Below are 27,950 nucleotides of genomic sequence, written 5' to 3' on the forward strand. Positions count from 1 at the left end.
GCGTCATCGCCGGCCGCACAGGCGCAGTGGAGCTCAGGACGAGTTGTGGGAGGGGAAAAGGAAGAGGCGGAGGGGGGCGGGGCCGTCCCAGAAGATGGCGGAGGCGGGGGTGAGTTGGGGTCCCCCTGCGAAGCGCCCGTGCCTCGGTGCTGAGGAAAGTGGTCTGAGGAAGTGGGTGGCCTTCGGGAAGAGGAAGTGCTGGTGATTCTGCATCCTAGGAACCCTGCCGGCAAGTGCGGGAGCCAGGACTGCGGATGGGGCCTGAAGGGCGAGGGGTTCCGCTCACCTGAAGAAGGGTTGGCGAGGTCCGGAAGGGGACGGCGGGGTCGCGGAGGGGTCTTAGGAGAGGCCGAGGCCCTCCTGACACTGGGAGACTGTTCGAGAGGGAAGAAGGCTGGAGGACGGCGGGACAGGCGACCCTGGAGAGCCGACGGGGGCGGAGGTCGGCGAGCTGTCCAGCATGGAGCTGTCAGGATTGGGGAGGCTTGTAACCACGGAGACCCAGGCGTGGGAGGGTGGTGGGTCCCAAAAGGTGGGCATGGCAGGAAGTGTAGAAGTCACAAGAAGCTGTGTTGATTTGGATGGAGGAGTGGGACTTGAGCATCTGGGCTGGAATCGGAAGCCTTTGGAGATGGTGTGTGGGTATGCCAGAGAACTCTTGTCCAGACCTGGAAGTCGTTGGTGGTAACTCTCACCGCGGGGTGTAAGAGTTGGTCAATGGGGTTTAGCAATCCGGAAAAGGAAAGCGGTGTGGATGACGGGGGGCAGGGAGGTGGTGCTAAAAAAGTGACCAGGACCCACGTCCTGTTAGTGTTGGAACAAAAAGTTACTGAAGTATGGTGTTAGCCAGATAGTCTAGGAAAATATACCTTGAAGAGCTTGCTGTGGTGTAGGCTTGATGAAGAAATGCTTTGGAAGGAATGGATGGACTTGGCAGCGGTAACTGGCCAGGATCAACACTGCAGGGCAGCGGAGGATTGCTCGGAAGAGACTCCCCCGTCCTGGGTGCAGGAGGAATGAAGGCGGCCAAGCCGAGGCTAGACTGTGTTCTCCGGCTTCTGGGTTTGGCCTTGATAGCAAACCACTTTGTGAAAATGAACGAAGAGAGTTCGGCCGCTAATGGGGTTCCCACAGAAGAAAAAGTAGCCATTATTCTTTCTATTTTCTGGACTTTGTGTTGTGTAGTGTGTTTTGTTCGAGTTCCCAGTAGATATCTGATATAAAGTGACCAAGCTGTGAATCTTGTACATTTGGGTACAGGTTGATTCTTTTTAAACTGACAACTGTTGCTGTTCCATATGGTGGGCTGAAAAGGAAAGGATACAACGTGATTCAGTAGTTTAAGGACAACTTGTGTTTATTGTTATTAGAACATTATAATCAGCAGGCCTTTTTAGAGACTGAGATTTGACATTTAAAAGCAGTAATGGGATGTGAATGCTGCTTGCTTAATAGTTCCTGTGTTTGGGTTTTAATGTTGAGAGGAAAGGTGAGTTTCTAAGTGTTTTCAAGGCAAATGGTTTTCTTCCTGGAAGACTTCAGCTAATGACTCTTATATTTATATTTAAATATAAGTGTGTGCTTATATTTAAGGAGAGTTAAACTTTTTCATTGATTTAAGTGTGTTTTTCTTAATGTAAATGTTTATTCTATGTTGAGAATGCCATTCTAAGTAAGAGAACAGATGAATAACAAAGATGTGAGGAGGTATTATAATTGAGTTTATTATTTAGTAGCCTGTGTGACCTAAGCACCTGAAGCCACAGGTTAATCAGAGGAAGCAAACATGCTGTCTGATTGGGTGATGAATGGCCTTGTTTGGTTGTAATTGTGAGAATGAAAATGGCTCTTAAGGTCTCTAGGAGATTTTATTTGTGTGTGTGTTTTCAGTTGCCTATTGCCCGAAACTGTTTCAGTGGCAAATAATCAACTTTGATTTTCGTTCACAAAGCCCAGGATCACTTCTAATCCTCTTTTATTCATCTAGAAGTAATATTAATCCACTAACAGGTAGTCGTATGTCTTTTCAGTTTTGATGACTTGTTATTTATCTATCCAAAAATATTTGCATTATGTTGTTCATGTCCTTTGGAAGTTTTTTTCTTTGTCAGTTGTTGAAATAAAAAGCTTATTTTGGTATTAACAGTTTATCAACATGACTCTAAGAAATGTATCTTCTGTGGCACTTAGTTATTCGTGTATAGCGTTTGTAGATGGAGGCCTTGGAGTGAACTGAGAAGTGCTGGGGATACTTATTACATGAGCTTTCACTTTAAAACAACCCATTCCCCTAGTGTATGGTTAATATTATAATCAAATGCCTTTTTAGTAATTTTAAGTGTTCCACAGTAGGGAATGAATGGTCTAGTGGAATTTCTTATGCTTTGAAGAGTCTGGCCATTTCCACGAGTTCACTTTACGTGTTTATGGTAGCAGGATCCAGGGGAACAGTCTTTTTTTTTTAAAATATATTTTATTGATTTTTATACAGAGAGAAAGGGAGAGAGATAGAGAGCCAGAAACATCAATGAGAGAGAGAGTCATCGATCAGCTGCCTCCTGCACACCCCCCACTTACTAGAATGCCCGCAACCAAGGTACATGCCCTTGACTGGAATCGAACCCAGGACCCTTCAGTCCCCAAGCCGACGCTCTATCCATTGAGCCAAACCGGTCCCGGCCATGGGAACAGTCTTGATCTTGCACTTCACTTGCCCACACTGGGTGTCATTTGCTTCTCCAGTAAGAGGAGAGAACAGCTAGATCACTCACTGCCTCTTAACTTTTTTTGGTTCGTGGACATTTTGAGTACTTGATGTACACTGTGGAACTCTCTTCCCAGAAAATACACATATGCACACTTTTTTTTATTTTTTTTGCATTAGGTTCACATATCCCTGGGAAGAGATGATCTCCAATTTCCCTGCCATTTTTTAAATTTTAGGATACTGTGATTCTCAAGCACTTTAACTTTTATTTTTGCCTATAGTAAATATGTACTATTGTATTATTATGTAGTCACAAATTTAGATTTTTGGACTTGTAAAAATTAGCTTAAAAAACTCATTCAAATAAACATCAAACAAATGTCATGTTATTTTTAAAGAGAACTATTGGGGTGAAATAGGAAGCTATAAACCAGCACTACCAGGAAAGCTTGAATAAACAGCTGTGGTAGCGTAAGGTAAACAGTTTAGAAAGTCTAAGGCAGCCTTGACAGAGAATGAAAGAGTCTCCAACAATCAGCGGCTCTCAGGGAGAGCATTGTCTCTCTGGGGGCATGTGGAAATGTGGAGGGGCATTTTTAATTGTCTCAAATTAGGGAGAGAGCATGTAGTGGCATTTAGTGGGCATGAGCCAGGGAAGTGTTTTGCAATGCTTAGGGCAGGTCCACACAGCAAGGAATTGTCCAGTCCCAAATGCTTAAGCTCTGACAACCCCTGGGGAGTGACTGTGAGATGGGGCCTACCACAACTGAAATAAGTTTTAAAACTAGTTATTTTGCTCTCTTAAAAACATTATTTATTGTACATGAAACGTCCTTTGCCAGTCATTCCCTTTTGGAAAAAAAAAATTATGAATATAAACAAATGATTTACTAGAGCAGTTAAAAATGTACGTACAGATCAACTTTGAACAACATGGGATTGGACTGCATGGGTCCACTTATATGCGGAATTCTCCCCAACCCCCCAATAAATACAACTGTCCTTGGTACTTCTGCTTTTGAATCCACGAATTCAGCCTACCATGAATTTCCAATCCATGGTTGGGAATCCACATATGTAGGGACCAACTATGCATTGTTCTATGCCATCTATAATAATAAAAGCTTAATATGCTAATTAGACCGGACAGCCGAACCATCTTCCAGACATCATTCTGACTGTCCTCCTGGATGAAGCCAAAGCAGTGGGGGCCGAGGCAGAGGTGGTTAAGGACGATCAGGCAGGCAGGTGAGTGATTAGGGGCGATCAGGCAGGCAGGCAGGCAGGCAGAGTGGTTAGGGGCAATGAGGTAGGCAGGAAGAATGGTTGGGGCGATGAGGCAGGCAGACAGAGTGGTTAGGGGCAATCAGGCAGGCGAGCGGTAAGGAGCCAGCAGTCTTGGATTGCAAGAGGGATGTTCGACTGCCAGTTTAGGACTGATCCCAGAGAGATCTCTGTGGCATCAGTCCTAAACTGGCAGTCGGACATCCCCCGAGGGGTCCCAGATTGTGAGAGGGTGCAGGCCGGGCTGAGGGAATCTACCCCCCCCCCCCCCCCCCCGTGTATGAATTTTGTACACTGGGCCTCTAGTTTTGTATAAGGAGCTTGAACATCTGTGGATTTTGATATCTTTGGGCAGTCCTGGAACAAGTCCCTCCAAGATACTATGCTAATTAATTTAGTTAAGTTTTTGGGGCAGGGGCAGAAGTTACAGATTTTCAACTGCAAGGGCATCAGCACCCCTATCCCCCACATTGTTCAAGAGTCCACTGAATATTCTTTGTCCTCTAGTAGCTGTTCTAACAGCAAAAGTGGGGGTTTGCTGTATCTACTGGAAGTTTATGAAGTGAAGAGTCAGCTGTTGGTCTAGTGCCGTGGTTGACAAACTGCGGCTCTCGAGCCACATGCAGCTCTTTGGCCCTTTGAGTGTGGCTCTTCCACAAAATACCACGGCCTGGCGAGTCTCTTGAAGAAGTGACGTTAGAAGAAGTTTAAGTTTAAAAAATTTGGATCTCAAAAGAAACTTCAGGTTGTACTGACTGTTGATATTTGGCTCTGTTGACTAATGAGTTTGCCAACCAATAGTCTAATGCAGTATGTTAAGTTGGCAATATGATTTTTTCCCTTAAAACATTTGTTTTACTCTTCAATCTAGTACATTTAAATGTACTTCCAGCATAGGAAGTTTATTTAGGAAGTCAAAGAGGTAGAAGAAGTGAGATAACTGGGTTGTGTGGATCAGGAAACAACTTATAGAGGCAACAGAAAGGCCTTGGAGCTTAGGAGGAAGAAAGCAAAGGTACATACCTGAGGGAAAGAAGGAGGGGGCAGGCTCAGGCATGCTCCAGAGAGAGAGCATACTAGGTTCTTTGTCTTAAGGGTTTGTGTCTGTTTTCTAAAGGTGGGCATTCTAGGGGAGTTCTCAGGGAGGATCTCAGTAGAATATTTATCAGCTTTCCAGTCGTGTCCTTTCAGGATCTGGTCTCTAGGGTCAGTGCTTGGGTAGAGGTTCATTAGTCATTGCATTTGGTCCAAATGTCAGTCATGGCATAGCTTCATCTGGTTTTGCTGCTTTTCTGGGCCTGTAGCTGAAACACAACTGAGGCCTAGGTATTATCTCTAGTTTGACCAAAACTCTGTCTACGCGGTCAGCAGACCCAAGGCTTTGCTGCTAAGATTATTGAGACAATCAGAATTTCACTACCCCGAGGACTTAATGCTTAACGGAGTGGTCGTGCCAGGGAGGAGGACACAGGTGGGTTAGGATGCTGGATGAGGCCAGTTTGAATCACCCATCTGTCTCAGTTTCCCCATTCCACTTGCCAAGGAATTTTCCTAGCTTCTTGCTATCTTGCCTCATACCCATCTTTTCAGTCATCCTCTTCTATAGATTCAGATGCCAAAAGAGAAGCCTGAGGAGTTAGGCTAGAATGGGACTCAAGGTTAGAGGAAAGAGAAGGGGTTTTGGAATCAGTCAGATGTAAGGAAAAATTCCAGTTCTAATATGGTATGATAGGTGACCCTAACTAAGCAAGTTGCTAAATCTCTTTGACTTAATATCTTCATTTGTAAAATGAGGATGGTAACACCTACTTTTAGGATTATTTTGAAGATTAGAGTTTCTCTGTGTCATGGAGTAGACCCTTCATAAATGAATACTATATCAGTAGTCATGATGATGATGATGATGAAGTTGAAGAAGAATTTAGTAGCTACTGAACATTTTGTGACTAGAACATATGACATGTGGACATGCTGCATACTACTGCAAGGACTAGTCGGCAAGACCAGGTCAGGAGGGGATATTTCTGGGCAATAAATATCAACAGGTGTTTAGAGTCTATTTTCCCTTGAATCAGCTGTAACATGTACTGTTTGCTCTAGTCCTCTACGCTGTAGAACTAAGTTATGCTGCAGACTAAGATTTGTGAGGACCAGCTTGAGGACAGAATTCTTCCCTTGAGTGTTGAGCACAGGCTTTGGATGTGGCAGAGGCTCAATAAACAAAGTCTGTTGTCTGTGCTTATCACATGACCCTGGTAAGTGGTGAAAGTTGCTGGTACTTACGAATACTCTCATTTTCACGCTGATTATTTCTAAAGTCAGTATCCTTCCCCTCAGTTTACACATGAATTTTATTCCAAAGGTAAATTGGAACTTGGAAACTCGAGTTTAAATTTAAATAGTTTAAATTATGATTATGTGTTTAGTTGCCTTTCAAAAGGCCTGTTTAACCCTATGTAATTTGTTCAGTTGCCTTTCAAAAGGCCTGTTTAACCCTATGTATTGGGTCTAGTAATAATTAATGTCGTTTTTAAACATTCGTTTAAAATCTTGCTTGGCGTTGACTTGTATTGACATAACCTTCAAACACGTGGTATCTACAGAACGTGTGAAGTGCAATTAACAAGTTCTGCTTGAAAAAGTTTGTGTTTGGTTTGGTTTTTGTTGCAAAACTAGGGCTAAGAAGATGGCGGATGAAGAGCATATTCGGCACTGCATGCTTTTTGAGTTCCAATTAGGAAGAAAAGCAAGTGAGGCTGCAAAAAACATCTGTAGTGCTCTTGGTCAAGATGCAGTTAGCGCCAGAAAATGCCAGCGTTGGTTTGAGAAATTTCGCGAAGGAAATTTTTCGTTAGATGACAAGAGTGGTCGAGGCCGTGTGTCCAATTTTGATCAAGAAGCTCTTCAAGCTCTTTTGGTGCAAAATCCTCAAATTACCCAACAAGAGCTTGCGACAACTTTAAATTGTTCACAAAAAACAATTTCCAATCAATTGCGTGCACTTGGCAAAGTCCAAAAGTTTGGAAAATGGGTTCCTCATGAGTTGACTGACAACAACCGTAATCAAAGAGACACAATTTGCAGTTCGCTCCTCTCTCGTCAAAAACGTTTGCCGTTTTTAGAGCAAATTGTTACCGGAGATGAAGAATGGGTGCTGTATGTTAATTTGAAAAGGCGGCCTCAATGGTTGGACAAAAATGAGGCTCCGCAGCCCACGCCAAAACCTGACTTGCATGCGAAAAAAGTGATGTTGTGTGTTTGGTGGAATTTTAAAGGAATTCTTCATTATGAACTTTTACCATCTAACCAAACCATTACAAGTGCAGTGTATAGTGCCCAATTGGAAAAGTTAGCCCAAGCTTTAAGAGAAAAAGAACCCGCGCTGATTAATCGGAAGGGCGTAATTCTTCACCACGATAACACACGACCGCATACTGCAAGAATCACTGCTGAAAAACTGTGCCAGTTGGAATGGGAAGTTCTCCCTCAACCTGCACATTCTCCTGATATTGCCCCTTCCGATTACCATTTGTTTCGTTCTTTGCAAAACTTTCTTCTTGGAAAAAAATTTAATAATGAAGAATGCCTCAAAAATGCATTGACCGAATTTTTTGCATCAAAATCACAAGAATTTTACAACAGAGGGATTAAAATGCTTCCTGAGCGTTGGGCACAAGTAGTAGAAAACAACGGCAACTATATTGTTGATTAAATTTTGTTGTATTGTTTAAATAAATTCGATTTAAAAAAAGTATTAGAAAACGACATTAATTATTACTAGACCTAATAGTTTGATTCAAAAGGAGTTAATCCAGCCCTAAATGGCTTATCTCAGTGGTCAAAGCATCGGCCCACAGACTAAAGGGTCACAGGTTCGGTCCCGTCAAAGATACGTACCTCGGTTGTATGCTCAATCCCTGTCCCCAGTTGGGACAAATGCGGGAGGCAACCAGTTATTGTGTCTCTCTCACATTGATGCTTCTCTCTCTGTCTCTCCCCACCCCTTCCACTGTCTCCAAAAATCAATGGAAAAAAATATCCTCAGTTGAGGATAAACAAATAAACAAGCAAAAAGAGTTAACCCAATTTCATTAAACAAAAATGAATATGTAGAGCTCCCACTGTGGGCTAGGCAGGCACCTTTCTGGGTATATAGACACACTGGAGACTTGGTAGTGAATAAGACCCATATAAAAAGTTTATAACCCATAAAGCAGCTATATATATTATTATAAGGTAGCTACTTAAGTGTCACCCTAACCTTTTAAATAAACTGCTTTGAGACTCAAAGGAAACATCATTTATGTGCTGACTTCTGATCATGCCCAGAATATATTATTGTTGGATGGAATAAAAGTAAGTTATAAAAATTGTATAGTATTTTCCCATTAAAAAATATAGAAAACACAGAAGAATATGCAATACTTTGAGAAGCTGAGTACCATGGTTAAGATGAGGGTTTGGAGCCAGATGGCATGGATTTGAATTCCAGCTCACCCTCTTATTAGGGGTATAAACTTGGTTAAGTCACTTACCATCTTTTTTGCCTCACCTGTAAAATGGATATAATAATTGTACTTACCTTTTAGGTTATTGTGAGAGTTATATGAGTGACCATATGTCGGGTGCTTAGAGCAGTTCATAGAAAGCCTCAAGTGTTGTCTTAAATATAAAGGAAAGATAACTTTGATTAGAGTGAACAAATACACTGATTGTAAGCAAAGATCTAGGTTTTAGGAGTCAGGATCTATGTGGATAAAACTCATTAGAATCTAGCTTCTTCGTTAGAATCTAGGTCATTCTTCATTTTCTTAGTTTCCTTCCTTCTGCTTCCTCCTCCAGCTTTCTCACCAAAGCTCCCATGCTTGCAAGAAAGGTGGATTGGTTCCTGGCAGGGGTGGGACAAGCTGTGGCTCTGGAGGGAAAGGTCAGGTCTAGTTTCTGTGCTTGGTGTGTGTGTAGGTGACTGAGTGGTGGTCTGCTTTTGTTAAGACACCTTTGTGCAGAAATTCAAATATATAAACATTAAACTTTAAGATGTGTCATTTTGTTCCCCACTGAAGGTTGCCCTTTTGAACAGGTCACATTTTATTGTGAACAGTTCAAGATTTTCAGTCAGAATGTATTCATTTTCTGTCAAATATAAGTTAGTGAATTTTTTGTAAAGTATAAATATTCAAGTAGGAGAAATAGATTTGATCTTCCAGATTCTAATGGAAGTATTCCATATAACATTTTCTCTGATGTGGAGCAAGCTGTCATTATTATTTTAATTTTAAGTCTCTTACATTATATATTCTATGCTAGTTAAGTATTGTACTTTATAAAAAAATTACTTAATTCATATAAAAATGTCTTTTAAACCTTTTTTATTCAGTAAATAATTTAAATAAATACATAATATTGTTATTTCATTGTTTGTCCTTTTACATTAATTGCTGTTGAAATCAGGACAATTATATAATTATTTATTAGATCATAATAATTTTTTTTCTCTTGCAGGATTTCTGGTAGGTCCTATTTCAGGGCAAGATGTGGTTCTGTTGAAACTCCAATCTGCTTTGATTCACAGACAATTCGTTTCAGCTGGGAAGTTTTTTTTTTGGTTGTTTTTTTTTTCCTGCTGGCGTACTGAATTTATGAAACCATGGCAGAAGGAGAGACAGAGTCACCTGGGCCCAAAAAGCATGGTCCTTACATCTCATCTGTAACCAGCTGGAGTGTAAATTTGATGATTCGAGGAGTGGTGCTGTTTTTCATTGGAGTATTTCTGGCATTAGTGTTAAACTTACTTCAGATTCAGAGGAACGTGACACTTTTCCCACCTGATGTGATTGCAAGCATCTTTTCCTCAGCATGGTGGGTGCCGCCGTGCTGTGGCACGGCCTCAGGTATGTGCAGTATTTCTGTAACGCTTGGGAAGAAAATGGGATGAATGAGTGTGGACTTTGTCTGAGCAATATTTTTTAAAAATTCAACTTTATTGGGGTGTAATCCTATATAATAAAAGGGTAATATGCAAATTGATCCTAATAGCAGAACTACCAAAATGACAGCTGGACCAGTTACTATGAGGCACGCTGATCACTTCTTGGTCCCTTTCTCCAGCCGCAGTCTCTGGTCACGTAATGGCCACCCGAGGAGAGGGAGGGATGGGGGAGGAGGAGGAGTGGGCAGGAACAGCCAACCTCTCGGTCCCTTCCCCCAGTTGTCAGGCACCAATCACCCTATATCAGATGGGGAACCGGGGGTGGGTGGTGGTAGGGGGCACGGCTGGCTGTGAGCAGCTCGGGAAGATGGCCCTGATCATAGGCCAGGCCTAGGGACAGTACCTGTGCATGAATTTCATGCGCCAGGCCTCTAGTTTAAATATAATAAATGTACCCATTTTAAGTGAACAGTGTGGTGAGTTTAGACAAATGCATGCATTCATGTAACTACCAGTTATTTGAATTTGTGGAGAACATTGCCTTTCCCCACACATTCTCTTGTGCCATCTTGGAGTCACTTCCCACCCCCAGCCTCAGGCTTCCACTGATCTTTCCATGACTAGGTTATTTTTGCCTGTTATAAAATGTAAAAGGAATCATCGAGCATATGCACTTTTTGGGTCTGATTTCTATCTATCCTGTGTCTTAAAAATGTCATCTTAAAAACCCTATTCCCTTCAGGATGAGCTTTCAACCTCTTAATTTTTTTCCTATCTCAACCCATCTCATGTAAGTCTTATTTTAGGTTATTTTGATGATGATCACCACTGTTGGTTTGAAGGGTATGTTATTGTTTTTTTTGTTTTTTTTTTTTAAGTAGATAAAAACCTGACAGAATAGTTTTGTTCAAGTTAAAAGCTTCATGTTGTATGTTTTGTTTGGTGGACAGTGTATAATGGATAAAGTGGAGCATTTCAGAAGCCTTAGTGATGGTGCTGATCTGTCATAATGAGTAGCTGTTTAGCTTTTTCTAATGACTAATTCTAATAGATTAATAATATTTTATATAATAAGGTCATGGAAGCCATAATTATGTAATAGAAGGGAATTGTGATGAGGGAGAAAATTGCTTTTTTTGAATGTCTGCTTGGTGTCACATACTTAATATACATGAATACAATGTAATATAAATACTTCTTGACTTTCATCCAAAACTGGAGGTTGAAGGGTACGAAGTTAGGTATAAGGCATTTTGAATGTCCTGGTGAAACTAACTAGACAATTTCATAATTCCATTACATGAGTGGAAGGGTGTTGTCATGGTGAGGCTTATTTGTCTTAATTTATTGACATCTCACTATGACAGCATTCACATAAAAAGAGAAGTTGTAAAGGTGATGGTTCTTCGTTTCCATAGGGTTATTATTATTCTCTGAAAGAATAGGTAAAATAGTTTAAACAAAGAGAAGACAGCATAAATTATATTTCATCATTCTCTGTTGTATCATGTAAAAATTCTGAAAAGAGAAAAAATGTCCCTAACAATTTTTACTAATTCTTTGTTATTTTCTACTATCATGGAACTGCTGTCTGGCCACCAACAGAAGCTTTTGGTGACTTGGAAGAACATGACTTTTAGGAATAGACAAGTGGGAAATCAGAGGAGGGAAATAGTTACTGAATGTCTACTAATGTGCCAGGCACATGCTTCCACCCCAAGGACCAACAGGCCAACTTTGGGAGCGTTGTGCCTATTTTGGGGGGGTGAGGAAGCTGAATGATAAGAGGATGTTAAGGGACCCAGGATTGCAGAACCAGTGACTGGTGCAGCTAGGTCAAATGTCCCAAGCCTCCTCTACTCTGGGTGCCTTTTTCAAAGCCTCCAGCCTCTTCAGTGGGAAGCTTGAGTGGAATGCACTGGTGTGTGTTGCACCTTCTGGCTTGGGCAGGAAAACTTAACTAAGGTTTTATTGTATCTCTGTTATGGAGAACAGGGTGATGGGGCACTTCTGCCACAAACTCACACTTAGGAAGGAAATTTCTAAATGTTAATACTGCATTTCATTCACTTTGTCCCTGCTTTCCTTTCTTTTCCTAGCCAGTAACAAACTCAACATCACACCTTTTCATTTGGGGATTTGCATTTCTTGCTTAATTGTTTCTTCTGAAAACAGTGCATTCTGTGAGGCACCCAGGCAAAAGAAAGCAGAGGCATTAGGAAATGTAGATTTCAGTCACCTCTGCAACTGGTTTTGTTGGGTAAGATATCAGATTTGGAGAAGTTGCCAAAATTGGAAAATGAATTCTTACATAATTGCTGCCTCCTCCTGGCCCCAATTTTAGGAAGAATGTTACGAAAAAGTAAATGATGTAAGAAATATCATGTGTATGACTCTGCATGTGTACGTAGCATGCATGTATTTTGTGTATGTGTTGGTATGCATTTTCAAAGCTCTCTAAGCTCTCCCTATCTTAAATAAAAAAAACAAAAAACAAACCTGATTATTGTCCTTTGATTTTCCTGTCCAACTAGTATTCACAGAATGAGGGTCTCTGCAATCTCCATTCTTTACATGTAAGCAGAAGGGTCCCTGGTTATTTCTACCTTTCTGTATAACACATAGGGCTGAGAAATTGCTACTAGTGCTTCTGGAGGGCCAACTAGTAGAGAACTCTGGTAAATTGCTTAATAATGATTAGTGTTTAATAATGATTAGGGTTTGGAGTTGATTCACTTCTTTATGTGCGTTAGAATTGGAGTTAGAAAATTCTTCAACATTATTGAGGATCATAGAGGAATCTTTTTGAATAATAACTAGAAAAAAGACAACTATAATTATGTGGTTAAAGTAAGTAGAGAAGTTGACTCAAAAATCACAAGTTACCTGATTGTGTTCATACTGATGAAACTAATTGTTTAATTTAAAAAGAAAAAAAACATATCTTTCCTGTTTAGTCATGCAGTCAGTTGCCCAATTTCTGGAGAATCCTGCAAGTCTCCTGCCTCTCTCTCTTAACTGGCACATCCAGTTTCCAAGTTTTATATCTTTCCTCTCTCTTTTGGGCGAAGCCTTCAACCACTCTGCTTGGCATTTTCAGGTCTTTTCTTTTTCTGTATCTAATTTTGTATCATCCCTCAGTCCCTCCTGGATACAGGTGTGATGACATTATTTTCCTGGTTCCCCATATCTGCAGGGTAAAGACTTATGATATGGCCCTTATTACTTTTACCTTCCTCAGAGCCTTTCTGGATGCTGGGCTCCCTTTCTGCCTAACCTCTATAGTTTGCAGGTGATACTTGTGTTTTCAAATGCTTTGGTTAGAAAGCTGTTTTCACACCATTTACCTGCAAAATGCTATTGCCTCAAGGATCACCTCTTCTGTGAAGCTTTCCTGCCACCCTAGCATTCCTGACACCTCTCCTCCTCTCAGCACATGCCAGGAGAAGACTGAGACCTCACTGGCCCTATTAGTGCTATCCCTAAACACATTACTGTGTTTAATTGTTGCTTTGGTTACTTTGGGAATGTGGTCATATCTTAATGTGTTTTTTTTTCTTCTTTTTCTTTTCTTTTTAAAATTTAAATCTTTATTGTTGAGCATATTACAGATGTCCCCTCTACCCCTCATTGCCCCTCCTTCAGCCAGTTCCTGCCCGGTCCCAGGCCATCACCATCCTATTTTCTGTGTCCATAGGTAATGCTTATATGCATATAAGATCTTTGCTTACTTTCTTCCTGCCCTCCCCACCCCCCTTCCCTCTGAGATTCCTCAGTCTGTTCCATGTTTCCATGCCTCTAATTCTACTTATTCGTTTATTTTGTTCATTAGATTTCTTGTTTGTTTATTTTAATTTTTAGATTAATTGTTGATAGTTACGCATTTATTACCATTTTATTGTTCATATTTTAAGAAATCTATTTCTTCTTATTCTTTTTCCTCTTCTTAAAAAATACCCTTCAACATTTCATGTAATACTGGTTTGATGGTGTGAACTCATTTAGTTTTTCTGGTCTGTGAAGCTCTTTATCTGACCTTTAATTCTAAATGATAGCATTACTAGGTAGATTATTCTTGGTTGTAGGTCCTTGCTATTCATCACTTTGAGTATTTCTTGCTACTCCCTTCTGACTTGCAAAGTTTCTGTAAGTAGTCAGCTGACAGTTGTGTGGGCACTCCCTTATAGATAACTAATTGCTTTTCTCTTGCTGCTTTTAAGAGTCTCTCTCTTTGTCTTTAACTTTCAGCAATTTAATTATGATTTGTGTTGGTGTTTCTCTTTGGGTCCCTCTTGTTTAGGACTCTTTGCACTTCTTGGACTTGTAAGTTTATTTCTTTCACCAGGCAGAGGAAATTTTTGGTTGTTATTTTTTCAAATAGGTTTTCAATATCTTCCTCTCTCTTTTCCTTCTGACACCCTCATGATGCAAATGTTGTTAAGTTCAAAGTTGTCCCAGAGGCTCCTTACACTATCTTCATATTTTTGGATTCTTTCTTTCTTCTTTTTTTTTTTTTTGCTCTTCTGATTGGATATTTTTTTCCTTCATATTCCAAATTGTTAATTTGCTTTTCAGAATCCTTATTTCTATTGTTGAATCCCTATGAAAGAATTCTTTATTTCAGTAAATGTATGCTTAATTTCTGTTTCATTCTTTTTCATGTCTTTGACATTCTCACTAAGATCCTTGAAAGTCTCACTAAGTCCCTTGATGTTCTCATTATTCTCTTGAAGCTCTCATTAAGTCTTTTGAAGCTCTTATTAAGATCCTTGAGTAACCTTGTAACCATTGTTTTGAACTCTGTATTCAATAGTTTACTTGCTTCCATTTCTTTCATTTGTAACATGTTTCTTTGTCTCCACATTTTGGCTGCTTTCCTGTATTTGTTTCTATATATTAGGTAGAGCTGTTATGTTTTCTGGAATTGGTAGAGAGGCCTTGTGTATTAGTGTCCTGTAGGGCCCAGTGGCTCAGTCTCCCCAGTTACCTGAGCTGGGCTGTGTGGGCTGTGTGCACAGACTTGTAGTTTAACCTTGTTTGCTATTGGCTTACTGGGAGGAATTGACCCTCAGGCCAAGTTGCTGTGCAGGAGACAGCCCTGTGGAGCAGGACTTGCTCTAGTATGGCTTTGATGCCCACTGAGTCTGCCCCTTGAGTGTGTTGCTTGTGAATGTGTAGAGTTGTAGCCTGGTATGGTCTGAAGCTATCCACCGGTGGCACTGGCTTAGGGGCCTCCTGGGAGGTGCAAAGCCAGCCAATACCTGGGGCCACTCACCAGGAGCTATGAGAGCTCTACAGACGGGTGCTACTTGTATTGGGCTAGGAAGTGCCCAGGTGAGGCTTGGCTGTGAATCAAGGCAGGCTGGTGCTGGAGCCAAGTATTGGGCCTTTTATTGGTTGGTTTGAGACATGTTGACTCCAGCTGCTGCTTGTTTAAGAGATTTTAGCAAAGTCTGAAGCCTGTGCTAGGACAGGCCATTCATATAACAAAGCAGCTACAAACAGCTTGGGTGAGGCTGTAAATTGGATGGGGCAGCATCTTAGGGAATCACCAGGGCAGAGGGAACAGTGTGGGTCATACTGATGGAAACTCAGATGTGGCTGCTAGTCAGCTCTGCAACAGGGAGCTCCCAGCATAGTAACAATGACCCCTGTAAGCACCCCTGTCTGGGAGAAAGCCATCCTGAGTTCCTCCTCCTATACCAGGCAGTCTAGTTCTTCCCCGGATGTCCTTGGATTCCCCCCAATGCTGCCATCTGGCACTGGAGCTCAGAGGAAGTGAGACCATGTAAGTTTGTGTGTGGGCCCTTTAAGAGGAGCACCTGTGACTCCAGCAGCCTCCATGTCACTCAGCCACCATGTCACTCAGCCACCATCCCCACTGGTTTTTATAGCTCAAAGTTATGGGACTTCTCTTCCTAGCTGTGGAACCCTGGGATGGGGGTCTGGTTTGTGGCTGGGACCCCCTGCTTCTTATGGGAGGCCTTAGAGATATCCCTCCCATGAAAAAACTCCACATATAGGTGTCAGACCAGCCTAGTCCATGCCTTTGCCCCTCCTACCAGTCTCAATGTGCTTTCTTCACTTCTCTAGTTGCAGGACTTCCATTCAGCCATGTTTCAGGCAGTTCTGAGTGATGATTGTACTGCATTTTAGTTGTAATTTTGATGTAGTTATGGGAGGCGGAGAGTACAGGTGTTTGTGTACACTGCCATCTTGGTTCTCCTCTTTTTTCTTTTCTTTTTAAATCCCCAGCAAATACCAAGAACCAGATTCAGTGTAGGAGCTTATTTGTTCCATGAAAACATTGCCTATCCTATAATCATTTTCCATGAAAGTATATCAGTGGTTTTCTTTTTTTTTTTTTAGCCCCATTTCTTTGAAAAATGTCTGATTTAACTATTCCTTTTAATGTATCACTGCATTAAACACATTACCATGTAAAAGTGATGATAATATTGGTGTTTTACAAACTCTTTTTGTTTATAGTCTTGATAGGCTATAACTAGTCACTGGGAAATAAATATATAGACATACATTGGAGATTTGCAGGTTTGGTTCCAAATTACCAAAATAAAGCAAATATTGCAATAAAGCAAGTTACATCAATTTTTGGGTTTCCCAGTCCATATAAAAGTTATGTTTATGTTATACATTACTCTATTAAGTGTGTAACAGCATTATATCTACAATAACAATATACATACCTTAATTAAAATGCTTTATTACTAAAAAATGCTAAACATCATTTTTGCTTGAGGTGAGTTATAATCTTTTTTCTGCTGGTGGAGGGTCTTACCTTCAATGGGAAAAAAAAAATCTCCAAAGCTCAATAAAGCAAAGTCCAATACAATGAGGCATCCTGCTATCTCAAGAAATAGGGTTTGCATTAGAGAACCATCTGGTTAACCAGGACTTGTTTGCCTATGATTTTACATAATCATATTTATAAAATAGTTTTTGTTGAAATAAGAAAGTAGAGAAAGAGGGAAAGAAGACCAGATGTACCTTTGCAGAGCTCTTACACAGTGAGGTTCACTGTGCTGTAGCCATTGCTATCAGACTCTGCCATGCCTTTATTTAAAGGGAAGAAAGAAGATATGTAATGGGAAGTGACAAGCTTCCCTGAATTCTCCCTCTCAGTGAGCAATGGAAAACCATGCATACTCAATGGATTTGATTTGTACTGCCAGGTCCCAAGGTTGGCAGCATGGTGGTTTAAATTCCTTTTGTGTTTTTGCTCTCTCTCCCCAATTCTCTCTCACTTGTGAATCTGACATCACATGCATAAAAATATAATCTATTTATTAAACTGATAAGAACAGATACTACACTTGATCTTAGCCAAAAGGCCGAGAAGCGATTAATCTATTTATTTATATCTTTGCACTTATATCTGTCTTCTCTGTGTGATAATTCTTTACCTATGGCATCAGTTGCTGAGGAAAATTGACTTGGAATGCCTAATCTTAGTTGATTTTACTTAACAATAGGCAAAGAGAGGAGAAAGAGCAAAAATGAGAGTGAGGAGTAACATCTGAACTGTTAATTTCATGACCCCTTAAGGAAAAAAAGAAGATAATATTCATTTAGATACATTTCAACTCTTAGGCATACTTACTGCCATTTTAAATTTGTAAAAACTTGAAAATGCTGTCAATTTGAAAATATTATAGGATTTTATAGCCTAGCCTTTTAAATAAGAATATATAGTAAGTTCTCATTTGAAGTCCTCATAAGTTCTGCAACTTTAATTGAATGACAGACAACAAATTCAGTCTATCATAGGCTAATTGATGTAAACAAGAGTTTAAGCTTCTATAATGTTACAGTGAAATGGCAGTGAATGAAGTGACAGTATTCAAGGCCCAGTTATAATATAAAACCTTTAAATTTACTAGAAGTTTTTGCACCTCTGCATTACTGAAGTTTGTTGCTAATCTGTTGATGGTCTATGAACCATCTATAATCAGCAAATGTCTAACTCAGTGGTCGGCAAACTCATTAGTCAACAGAGCCAAATATCAACAGTACAACAATAGAAATTTCTTTTGAGAGCCAATTTTTTTTAAACTTAAACTATATAGTAGGTACATAGTTAGGGTACTCCTAAGCTGACCTTTGCTAAAAACTCAAGGAGCCAAAGAGCCACATGTGGATCGCAAGCCGCAGTTTGTCAACCGGTGGCCTACCTCAAAGGGAACCTTTAAGTGTTTTGTGGGTTAGAAAATGCATGCATTATTGCAGCCTTTTCTTCATGCTGCTCTACTGCTCTGCTGGCCTGTGAGTTTTGAAACTAATTGATTTCCATTTTCCTTGAAGATCGAATGCATCTTTTGTGAGGTATAGGTAGCCACAACCAGGCTAGGGAGAGCTTCCAACCCTCGGGGATGGAGATTTTGGTACAACAGTTTCATGCTAAGCCAAAGGTAGTATAAGACATTTTAAACATGCTCTTCAACTGATGGTGACAGTTGTGTCTTTGTTTCCTAGCAAGCACTAGCATTCTGATTTTAGGAAGATTAACAGGAAATAGCTAGTAGTTTTGTTTTTGTAACTTTAATCGGTAGAAATACATTTTCCTTATAATTTGTTAAAGAAAGTTTGGGTTCATTAAAAGTCTTTTTTTTTATGACTAAGCATTTCAAATCTTCAACTAAATGAATAATTAGTTGAGGTTTAACAAGTAAGTTAAAAATTGTGTGAGAATATTTTGATACTCAACTGTGGACATTTTACATATATTTATTAATTACACAGTTAGCAATCAAGGATGTTTTACAAAAGAAGTGTACTAAAATTATATATTTTAGTAGTGAATTTAAAGTTTTGCCAAAAATATGTAATTTTTATGTTTCCTCCATTTTTCTTATGTGCAGAATGAGTCTTATATGTAGATTTCTTTGAGTTATTCTGCTTTGCCAACAAGACCTAGAGTCTCATTAGAGGGCCAGGGTGGAAGGGAGTGTGAGATCAACGGTAGATGCAGCAGACTGAGACAAGAAGCCAGAGGTGACCTATGGAATGGGTCAGCCATAGCCATCAGAATATTGTGTATATGGTGAGCTAGTTGTACGTGGTGACTTCCTATCTTCTCTGAAGATTTGTGGCGTTTAATAGAACGTTTCATGGTAATAATATAGCTTAGAGAGAACATTGCTTAGCTGCCAAATTATTTGATGCTTCTCAGGTCTCAGAAACATTAGTATTAGAAAATTAGCATGAATCTAGTCCATTCTGCTAAATTGTGAATCATAGACTGAAGTAGTGTTTTGTCTATTATATTACAATCATTTATAATGTTTCAGTGGTGGTCTCATTTATTTTTCTTTTGGGAGGTAGGTTTAAAACATCAGCAATTGACATTAAGTAACTTGAAGAGCTTTTTTAAAGAATCTTTCAAATGCTTATGGTGGTTGTAGTGACTCTTAAGTTTCGCCAGTATCACATTGGAGATAACATAATTTTTTCTCTTTTTTTTTGCAGCGGTGATTGGGTTATTATACCCCTGCATTGACAGGCATCTAGGAGAACCACATAAATTTAAAAGAGAGTGGTCCAGTGTAATGCGGTGCGTAGCCGTCTTTGTTGGTATAAATCATGCCAGTGCTGTATCCTTTTTGCCGTAATGAAATGCATAATAACAAAGCAGCTCCCTACAAACCAAAGGTTAAGGCCCCTTGCAACTTCACTGTTGTCAAATTGTGATATGCCCACTGAGTCATAAAAAGAATGTGCTTCGTATTGTCAAAACATCACAGTAGCATCTATATGTGTGGGATTTAGCCTTTCATTTAAGTCCCATTCTTTCCATATAACTTAGAAAATTTTCATGTTTAAAACTTTTACATGTTTTTCTTAAGTTAGGTTACTAAATTACTTACATATAGTTTTGGTAAATCTAGGATTAAAACAGGTAAATTTTCAAAGGATCCCTTTCCTCTTTTTTCATTTAAGGTTTGCCAGTAAAGTCTTGTGGCTTCAGGTGTTGGTTTTTTGTTTTAAATTTCAGGAACCTATAATTTTAAAAAAAGACTGTTATTTATTGGTTTTGATAAACACCAGCAAACCACATAAATGTTCTTAAAGGTGGCATTATAGAAATAATACGGCTTAGATCATGGTCAAAAAGAATGTTTTCCCCCCCGAAGAGATGTGTGTGTGTTTGTGTGTGTGTGTATTCTTTTCTTAGTCCTTACCTGAGGATATGTTTATTGATCTAAAGAGAGGGGAAGGGATGGAGAGAATGAGAAACCTCAATGTGTGAGAGAAATATCGATTGGCTGCCTCCCATGCATTCCTAGACCAGGGATCAAGCCCACAGTTTAGGTATGTGATCTAACTGGAATTGAACCTACAACCTTTTGGTGTATGGGATGACACTCCAACCAATTGAGCCACCCAGCCAGGCCAGGGATATATTTTTACAATTTGATTATTTAAGAATTCTGACATTTCATTTAGTGATTAATGATCATTTTATAATGTCCTAGCTAGAAGGACAAATAGCTTCTACTAGATGTACCAGTTAATAATGCGGAATTTTTTCAATAGATGGAGTTACACATATGTTGATATATATGCTATTTGATACGTATGCTATTTTGTTGTATTGACAACAAGCTTCAAAACTTCATGTCAAATTTGTTGAAGTTGTTAACATCAGAGATATTTTTATGCTTAAAAATGTCTAATTCCATGCTAAAAAAAGAGCATTTGCAGGAAGTTTTAATTCATTACTTTATTTTGAAGAAAAAGTTATCGTATATATACTTCAGCTTATGGTGAACATGCTCTATCTCAAAATACTTCTGAATGCTGGTTTAAATGCTTTAAAAGTGATGATTTCCATGTGAAAGACAAAGAATGTACAGGTCAACCGAAAAAGTTTGGAGACCAACAATTACAAGCATTAAAATGGGTGCCACATCAACTGAAGAAAAGACAAATGGAAAGCCAAAAAGTCATCAGTTAAATGTTGCTTCAGCAACATGAAAGAAAGTCTTTTTTTGCATTGAATTGTGACTGGCGATGAAAAGTGGATTTATTTTGCCGAGACCCGTTTGGCTCAATGGATAGAGCGTCGGCTTGGCGGGACTGAAGGGTCCCGGGTTCGATTCCGGTCAAGGGCATGTACCTTGGTTGCGGGCAAATCCCCAGTAGGGGGTGTGCAAGAGGCAGCTGATGGATGACTCTCTTTCATCAATGTTTCTAACTCTCTATCTCTCTCCCTTCCTCTCTGTACAAAATCAATAAAATATATTTAAAAAAAGAAAAAAAAAGTGGATTTATTTTGAGAATTCCAAATGCACAGAATCATGGGTTGATCCAGGTCAACCACCAACATTGACTGCAAGGCCAAATTGCTTTGGAAAGAAGACAATGCTCTGCGTTTGGTGGGATCAGGAAGATGTGGTGTATTATGAGCTTCTAAAACCAGGTGAAACCATTACTACTGATCACTATCCACAGCAAATAATCAATTTGAACCATGCTTTGATTGTGAAATGACCAGAATGTACTAGAAGACATGGAAAAGTAATTTTGCTTTATGATGACGCACCATCACACACTTCAAAACCAGTTAAAGACACGTTAAAAGATCTTGCCTGGAAAGTATTAACCCACCTGCTATATTCACCAGACCTTGCTCTTTCAGATGACCACTTGTTTGATCGATGGCATGTGCACTTTCTGAGCAGCACTTCAAAATGTACAAAGAAGTGGAAAATTGGGTATCTGCATGGTTTGCCTCAAAACAAGAAAAGTTCTACTGGGACAGTATTCACAAATTACCTGAAAGATGGGGAAAATGTGTAGTGAGTGATGGACATTACTTTGAATAAAGCACTTTTGATGTTTCTCTTGAAATTATCTTTTTTTCTTTGATTACAAAATCCACATTATTAACCGGTACACTTATCAATAGTATTTCCCTTTTTCCCTTCTACCACTCAGAAAAAAATGTCTACCCCCAGAGAAAAAGTTTTTGCCCTCTTAAGGCTTTCATTCTGTCATCCTCCCTCCTTTCTTCTGCCTACCCCAACTTCCCTTTGTAGAAGAGGGTCTGGGAAATGCTAGTGGAGTCTTCCTCTTTTAGAAGATGTTGCTTGCAGGATGGTTGTGGTGGAGCCTGTGGTATTGGGAAGAGCGGGGAGTGTGGCTCACGCTGCCCACCATTTCCTCTGGTAACTGCATTGGGCTTAGGGCTGGTAGTTGTTTGGAGAGAGGGTGGTCATGTGGCAGTGAGATTGCTATGCCATTTGCAGAAAGTATTGAGGTGTTTTGGAGAAGCTTGGGAAGAGGAACCAAGAAAAGAGCAGGGTCCTCTAAACTAAAAACACATTGCACCTGCCTTTCTGTTCCCAGTGTTCTGGCCCTTGGAGATCTGTGAGTTTGGAAGGCTGTCAGTGGGCTGTTATATTATATTGGTTTTCCATTTCCTTTTGTATTAAAAAATTTCCCAACATTTTTTGTTTGGGGAAAATTTTTGACATTTAAGATTTTATAGCAAACAAACCCAATGATTAGGAGGGTTTAAAAAGATAGACTCATGGAATATTGTATCTAGAAGAAAACTTAGAAATTACCTAGTTTCACATTTTCTGTATTAAGATAACACAAGTGAAAGCTGGCGAGGTTAGATGCTGTGCCAAGTCTTCCATACTCTAAGTCTGTCCTACAGCTGAGACCAGGCCCCAGAGATCCTGACTCCAATCTGGGGATGCTCATTCTATCAGCATCTCCACAAGTGTGTAAATGCTCTGTATATGGTGGACTAAACCTTTTCATCTCAGTTCAACTACTTTTAAGTTGAGAAATTTAAATAGCCTTTTCCTAGAATTTAAAAACGTATATATATCTAATTTAAATTTTTTGCTTTGGTCTTTCTCTCTCAATCAAATACTTAAATATGGCAGTCTTAGGTGGACCTCCTTTAAGCACATATTTATAGCATAGACTTAAATTAATTTGACTTCATAAAATCACATGGTACTGTTATTAAGGTTGATGTTTTACCTGTTTACCATAGAAGCCTCCTTACTTTGTTTTGGTTCTTAATGAAGTTTAAAACTTAGTTAGCAAGACAGAACTCAGTTAATGTCAAAGTCTACTCTTCACAAGAATGTTTTTGCATAGAGAAGTCAGAGCTCACAAGCTTCCTTCATGGAGTTTGAGGTATTAAGACTGCTAAAGAATAAGCAAAACTTTTTCAGAAAGCATACGCTACTCGAGGTTTCTTGATAAATCTAGCCTCAACAGGAAGTGACCTCGAAGGAGAGGCCTCTAACAGCTGAGAAGTAAGCACACTGTGCTCAGGATACCAGCTGGTTGGATGGGGGAGTGGGGGAGGGGGGGTAAATAGCAGGGTGTTAAAGGGAATAGGAAATGGTTTCAGATCGTCTTTTGAACTTCTGCTTTCTTCTCTCCAGTTGCTTGCATGGCGAGTTTGGTGAGATATGTAGTCTCCTCTGGAGAGCTGGATATAGAGCCAGGATGTGGCCTTTGGGACATAGATAATGTCCTTTTAATAATACTTGAAATTCATTCCTTAAAGTTTAGTGTAATCCTCTAGCAAAGAAATGGGAAAATTGAATGTGTAAAGCTGCGTTTTGCTCAGAGATTTTAGAATAGAAAAGGGCTGTACATTTGTGAATTGATGCTTAAGTAGGTGATGGAAATAAAATATCATTTGTGCTAACTGTCCTATACCAGAATGTCTCGGGCACCAAAATAGCTTGGCAGGTTGCAAGATAATATTCACTTCAAGGCTTTATCCTCAACAAATTAAAACTAGAACAGTTGACATAATAGAAAGGGATACTGTGTCCTTGGTACTCTTGTTTCTGAACTGCATTATTATAAAATGTGTCTGCCAGTAAATCATGCAGAGAATGTGCACCCTGTTAAATAGCTGTCAGCTCTTCTATTTTCGAGTTCCTGTATGACTCTCAACTAACTCTCAACCTGTTTGAGAAGTAATATTGGTTTTCTTTTTATTAAAAGTGTGTTTCTGTAGTAAATCTTGTGTTCTGAGGCTTCCCATTAACATTTTTAGCAAAGAAAGCAGTTCTCATTTAAAGAGTCCGATCTTATAATTGGTAATGTATATAAAGTGTTTGTTTGTTTGTTTGTTTGTTTTTAGGAATTACAGGTTGGTAGTATTAATTGAAATATTATGCCTTCTATGTGTCTTTAGTAAATAACAGAGATAATTTTAATCCCATCTAATCTCATCCATTGTATTAAAAGACTGAATGCACTGCAGAATAAGCAATTCCCTTTTTAATAGTAGCACATCTGATTTTAGAAAAATGAACAGATGTATTATTTGTTATAAGTTTTAAGATGATTCTTTAACACTGATCTCAGAAAGTGGACTTTGATAACAACATACAGTTGTCTCTCACACTGGCTGCTCTCTCCATTGGACTGTGGTGGACTTTTGATAGATCTCGAACTGGTTTTGGCCTCGGAGTAGGAATTGCTTTCTTGGCAACCTTGGTCACTCAACTGCTCGTCTATAATGGTGTTTATCAGTAAGTGTTCTTTTTGGTGCTTGTTTGCTAAAATAGATAAATGACAACTGAATTCAGATTGAGATTTAAAATTGGGTTAGCCATGTTAATCTGAAGAGCAATTTATTTCTATTATAATTATTTAAATAAGTATTGTACCATTAAAAACATTTCTATTATTTTAGATATACTTCTCCAGATTTTCTCTATGTTCGCTCTTGGTTACCATGTATATTTTTTGCTGGAGGCATAACAATGGGAAATATTGGTCGACAACTGGCAATGGTAAGCTCCTGCTTATTTAATCACTTTTGTGTTATTGAGATGTAAGATAAGTTTTCTCCAAATGACATTCCTTTTTTAAGGGAAAGCAATTTGTGAAGACAGCATTCTTTGATTTCTCTCTGTGATGCCATTGAAATAAATCATTTGGAAGAATTTAATCATAAGAATATTAAAAGTTGAAGCAAAGATGGATAGGAAAGCTAAAATGTGTTATGGTGATCTGATTTATCTTCCACCCTTTTTGTAAATTAATTTGTAGGTTTCTGCTCTTCAAAAAGGAACACTTTTAACAGTGAAAAGAGGTTTTATTAATAATGACATTGCTACAATGACACATTAGAATTAGCTTCAGCAAATCAAGATGTTTGATCATTTTAGTTAAGAAGGGAGGGACATTGTTGATAACCCCAGTCATATGTGGCAAGGGTCCTGGAGTAACATTTATAGACCATACCAGTTTCACCAAATGGTTGCTACTTTAATCAGTAGGAGAATTGAGTGGTTTGTGAAGCTGTCTCTTTGATAATCTACCCAATTATTCTAAGTGCATTGGTTTCCTTTATTTTGAATTGTGAGTGTACATTTTTATAATTGTACTTTTAAAATACTGGTATTGTTTTGACTAGAAGTTTTTGCTAATGTAATATATTTTTCTTTAAATTGTAAAGTGATTTGAAAGAAATATTACCTTAATTCAAAAGTGTCAATCTTATCCTTAAGTTTGTGACCTTTCCTTTGCTGGTTCATCTTATTATACTATGCACTCAAACAAACCTCGTTTGCTTTCTTTCATATTCTAGGACTCATCTAAATCATATACTGTCCTTATTTGCTTGTAATAAGAAAACCTCATCTTTCCTCTGCTTTTGGCTGTGCCTCCACTTCTAGAATGTGAAGTTTTCCCCCTATCACATTTGCAATTTAATCCTAATAGTTGTCTAACTCTGAGATTCTTTGAGGAATAAAATGTGCATAGATTAATAAAGAATTAATTTTTAGATTGTTTAAGTTGCTTTTCAAAATAAACCTTTACATTTTAATCTTTTAACTTTTTCAATTTTGCAGTATGAATGCAAAGTGATCGCAGAAAAATCTCATCAGGAATGAAGAGGCAAAAATATATTTTTTGTATAGAAAAACAAGATGAAAAGGGCATGTAAATGATAGATATACCAATGAAACTACGGACTATAAAATTGCCAGGATGCAGTTTTTACTGTGATTGTCATATATATATATGTATATACATGTATATATATACACACACATATATTCCTGCAATCTGTGATTGCTTCCTCTGTAAATCAGCTACAAACCTTGTGTATTTGACTTAAATAATTGTAAGATATATATGCACTACATTAAAAATGTTGATTAATAGATTAAATTTTTAAATTAATTTTTTAAATATACCATATATTGTATCACAATGTTGATGTGCCAAAATATTCTCTTACTGTCATGCAGAGTATAAGAATGCTTTGAACAATTATAAACTTAGTGTAATAAAATAAGAAGAAAGCCAAAAAACAAATGGAAAACTGGTATATTCTCTTCCTCTTACTATTGTTCCTGTTTATTTTTCTAATTACAGCAGTTTGAGTTATGGGCGTCCTAATGTGTAGTTACTTTCTATACAGTGGGACAAAAGTAGGTTTACAGTTGTTCATATGGAAAATAATACAATAATTGATAAATAATAATCTAGGAATAAACTATTTCACATACAACTGTAAACCTACTTTTGCCCAACCCTGTATTTTAATGTCATTTCAGAGAACTTAGGATTTTTTTAATATATAATGAAGATGAACTTCCATAGTACATTTTTCAAACCTGTATTACTGGAGAGAATCCAAAGAGTAATTTTCTGTTTTGGCAGATTTTACTGGCAGTAAAAGTGATGAGCAGAAAAGGCTATCAGAATTAATTTTTTTTCCTCCAAACCTAAGTGTATATGTAATTAAAAGTAAGGCCATTGGGGAATTTACCTAGAATAAATGTACGTTATAGAAATACAAAATGCCACAAAGTGTTGAGTAATATTAACTGTCATTCGCAATATAGAATCCTGCTGCTTTTGCACATGGAACACCTAAGAAATCCCAAACAGATCTAAATGAAGTTTCTTATTCTTTTGGGTTCATTCTTAGGTTCCATAATCTATTGGGCTGTATAAAATAAACCACTTACTTTGTGCTGGGCCATTGTCAGAGGAATGTCATCTAGGGAATGGATGGGCACATAATTTCCTATCTACTCATATGCCCATTAGTGAATAATTCAAACCTGTTTAAGAATGTATTGAGATGGCATATTATGCATGTTAGAAATCTTGATAACAGTTTTGTGCATATATATATATTTTTTTTAACACAGCTAGCATCATTTAAATATGGCTTGAATATATTTCCCTCAATTTTTAGTTTTGAAATTAATGGCAGTTTTCTGATACACAAGGGTGAATGAAATCTTCTGCTTACTCTGCGTTTGTGTGTGTGCGAATGTGCTGTACTGAGAGAGAGAGAATGTGTGTATGTACATATATGGATGTGCATGTGCCCATGCTCTTTTGACATGTTAACTAGAAATAAAAAAAAAAATGGATATAAAACCATTGCTGTCAGACTGAGATATTATATGCCAAATTTTAATATGCTTTTTACATTTTAAGGCTGAAAGTGTTAAAATCCTAAGAGGATTTGATATTGAATAAATGTAAACAATCTTAACTATAGTGGTGGTTAACATACTACTATAATTTATTATTCTATATTCCAGATAATGTTATTCATTTAGAATAAAAAAAGTATATTTTTAGAATCAACTTTGTAAGCACTATAAATCTTTAATAAGTTATAAGGTCTATTATGTGTTTACTTTGAAAATTGCTGTTAAAAGCAAGATGTATTAAATACATAATTATATTCTCGGTTAAGAGTCTTTTTTTCTTTCTTGTGTTAAGTCATAGAATATAGTACTGAGGATTAATTTAGTAAAATTAAGATGTATGGTTGATTTTACTAAGATATGATGAAAGGAAATTAAGTTTAATTTTACAGTAATTGAATGATGTCATTTTGGTGTTCTTAAATTATTTTCAAATCATCTAGAAAATATGAAAAATATGACAAAAGTAAAATTGATTTGAAATTTTGATAAGTATTTAGATAAATTACATCTTCTTTTTGCAATAAAAGTAAGTAGTAAACATTTTTTAACATTG

At 38.3% G+C, this 27,950-nt stretch overlaps 1 protein-coding gene and 1 pseudogene across 2 annotated transcripts; one reads left to right on the forward strand and one right to left on the reverse strand.

The window, feature by feature from the left end:
- The first annotated feature begins 41 nt into the window (after positions 1-41).
- Positions 42-27,950, forward strand: INSIG2 (insulin induced gene 2). Of its 2 annotated transcripts, none has more exons than XM_036421508.2 (6): positions 42-109; positions 9,494-9,882; positions 19,407-19,531; positions 24,294-24,460; positions 24,625-24,724; positions 25,790-27,950. In XM_036421508.2, exons 2-6 carry the CDS (start codon positions 9,639-9,641, stop codon positions 25,829-25,831), a joined length of 678 nt encoding a protein of 225 aa, XP_036277401.1. In that variant the 5' UTR covers positions 42-109; positions 9,494-9,638; the 3' UTR covers positions 25,832-27,950. The 2 variants fall into 2 exon arrangements, with proteins under 2 accessions (XP_036277401.1, XP_036277402.1); XM_036421509.2 differs by lacking the exon at positions 42-109 and adding an exon at positions 284-305.
- On the reverse strand, positions 17,187-17,284 carry LOC118710066 (annotated as a pseudogene).

Source organism: Pipistrellus kuhlii, unplaced genomic scaffold (genome assembly GCF_014108245.1).
Source record: "Pipistrellus kuhlii isolate mPipKuh1 unplaced genomic scaffold, mPipKuh1.p scaffold_m20_p_7, whole genome shotgun sequence".
Classification (NCBI taxonomy): domain Eukaryota; kingdom Metazoa; phylum Chordata; class Mammalia; order Chiroptera; family Vespertilionidae; genus Pipistrellus; species Pipistrellus kuhlii.

Excerpts from the sequence above, each read along its gene's own strand:
- INSIG2 (XM_036421508.2), top strand. The coding sequence starts at position 9,639 with ATGGCAGAAGGAGAGACAGAGTCACCTGGGCCCAAAAAGCATGGTCCT. Across the intron at positions 9,883-19,406 it reads GTGCTGTGGCACGGCCTCAG|CGGTGATTGGGTTATTATAC; the intron begins GTATGTGCAGTA and ends TTTTTTTTGCAG. Across the intron at positions 19,532-24,293 it reads GTATAAATCATGCCAGTGCT|AAAGTGGACTTTGATAACAA; the intron begins GTATCCTTTTTG and ends CACTGATCTCAG.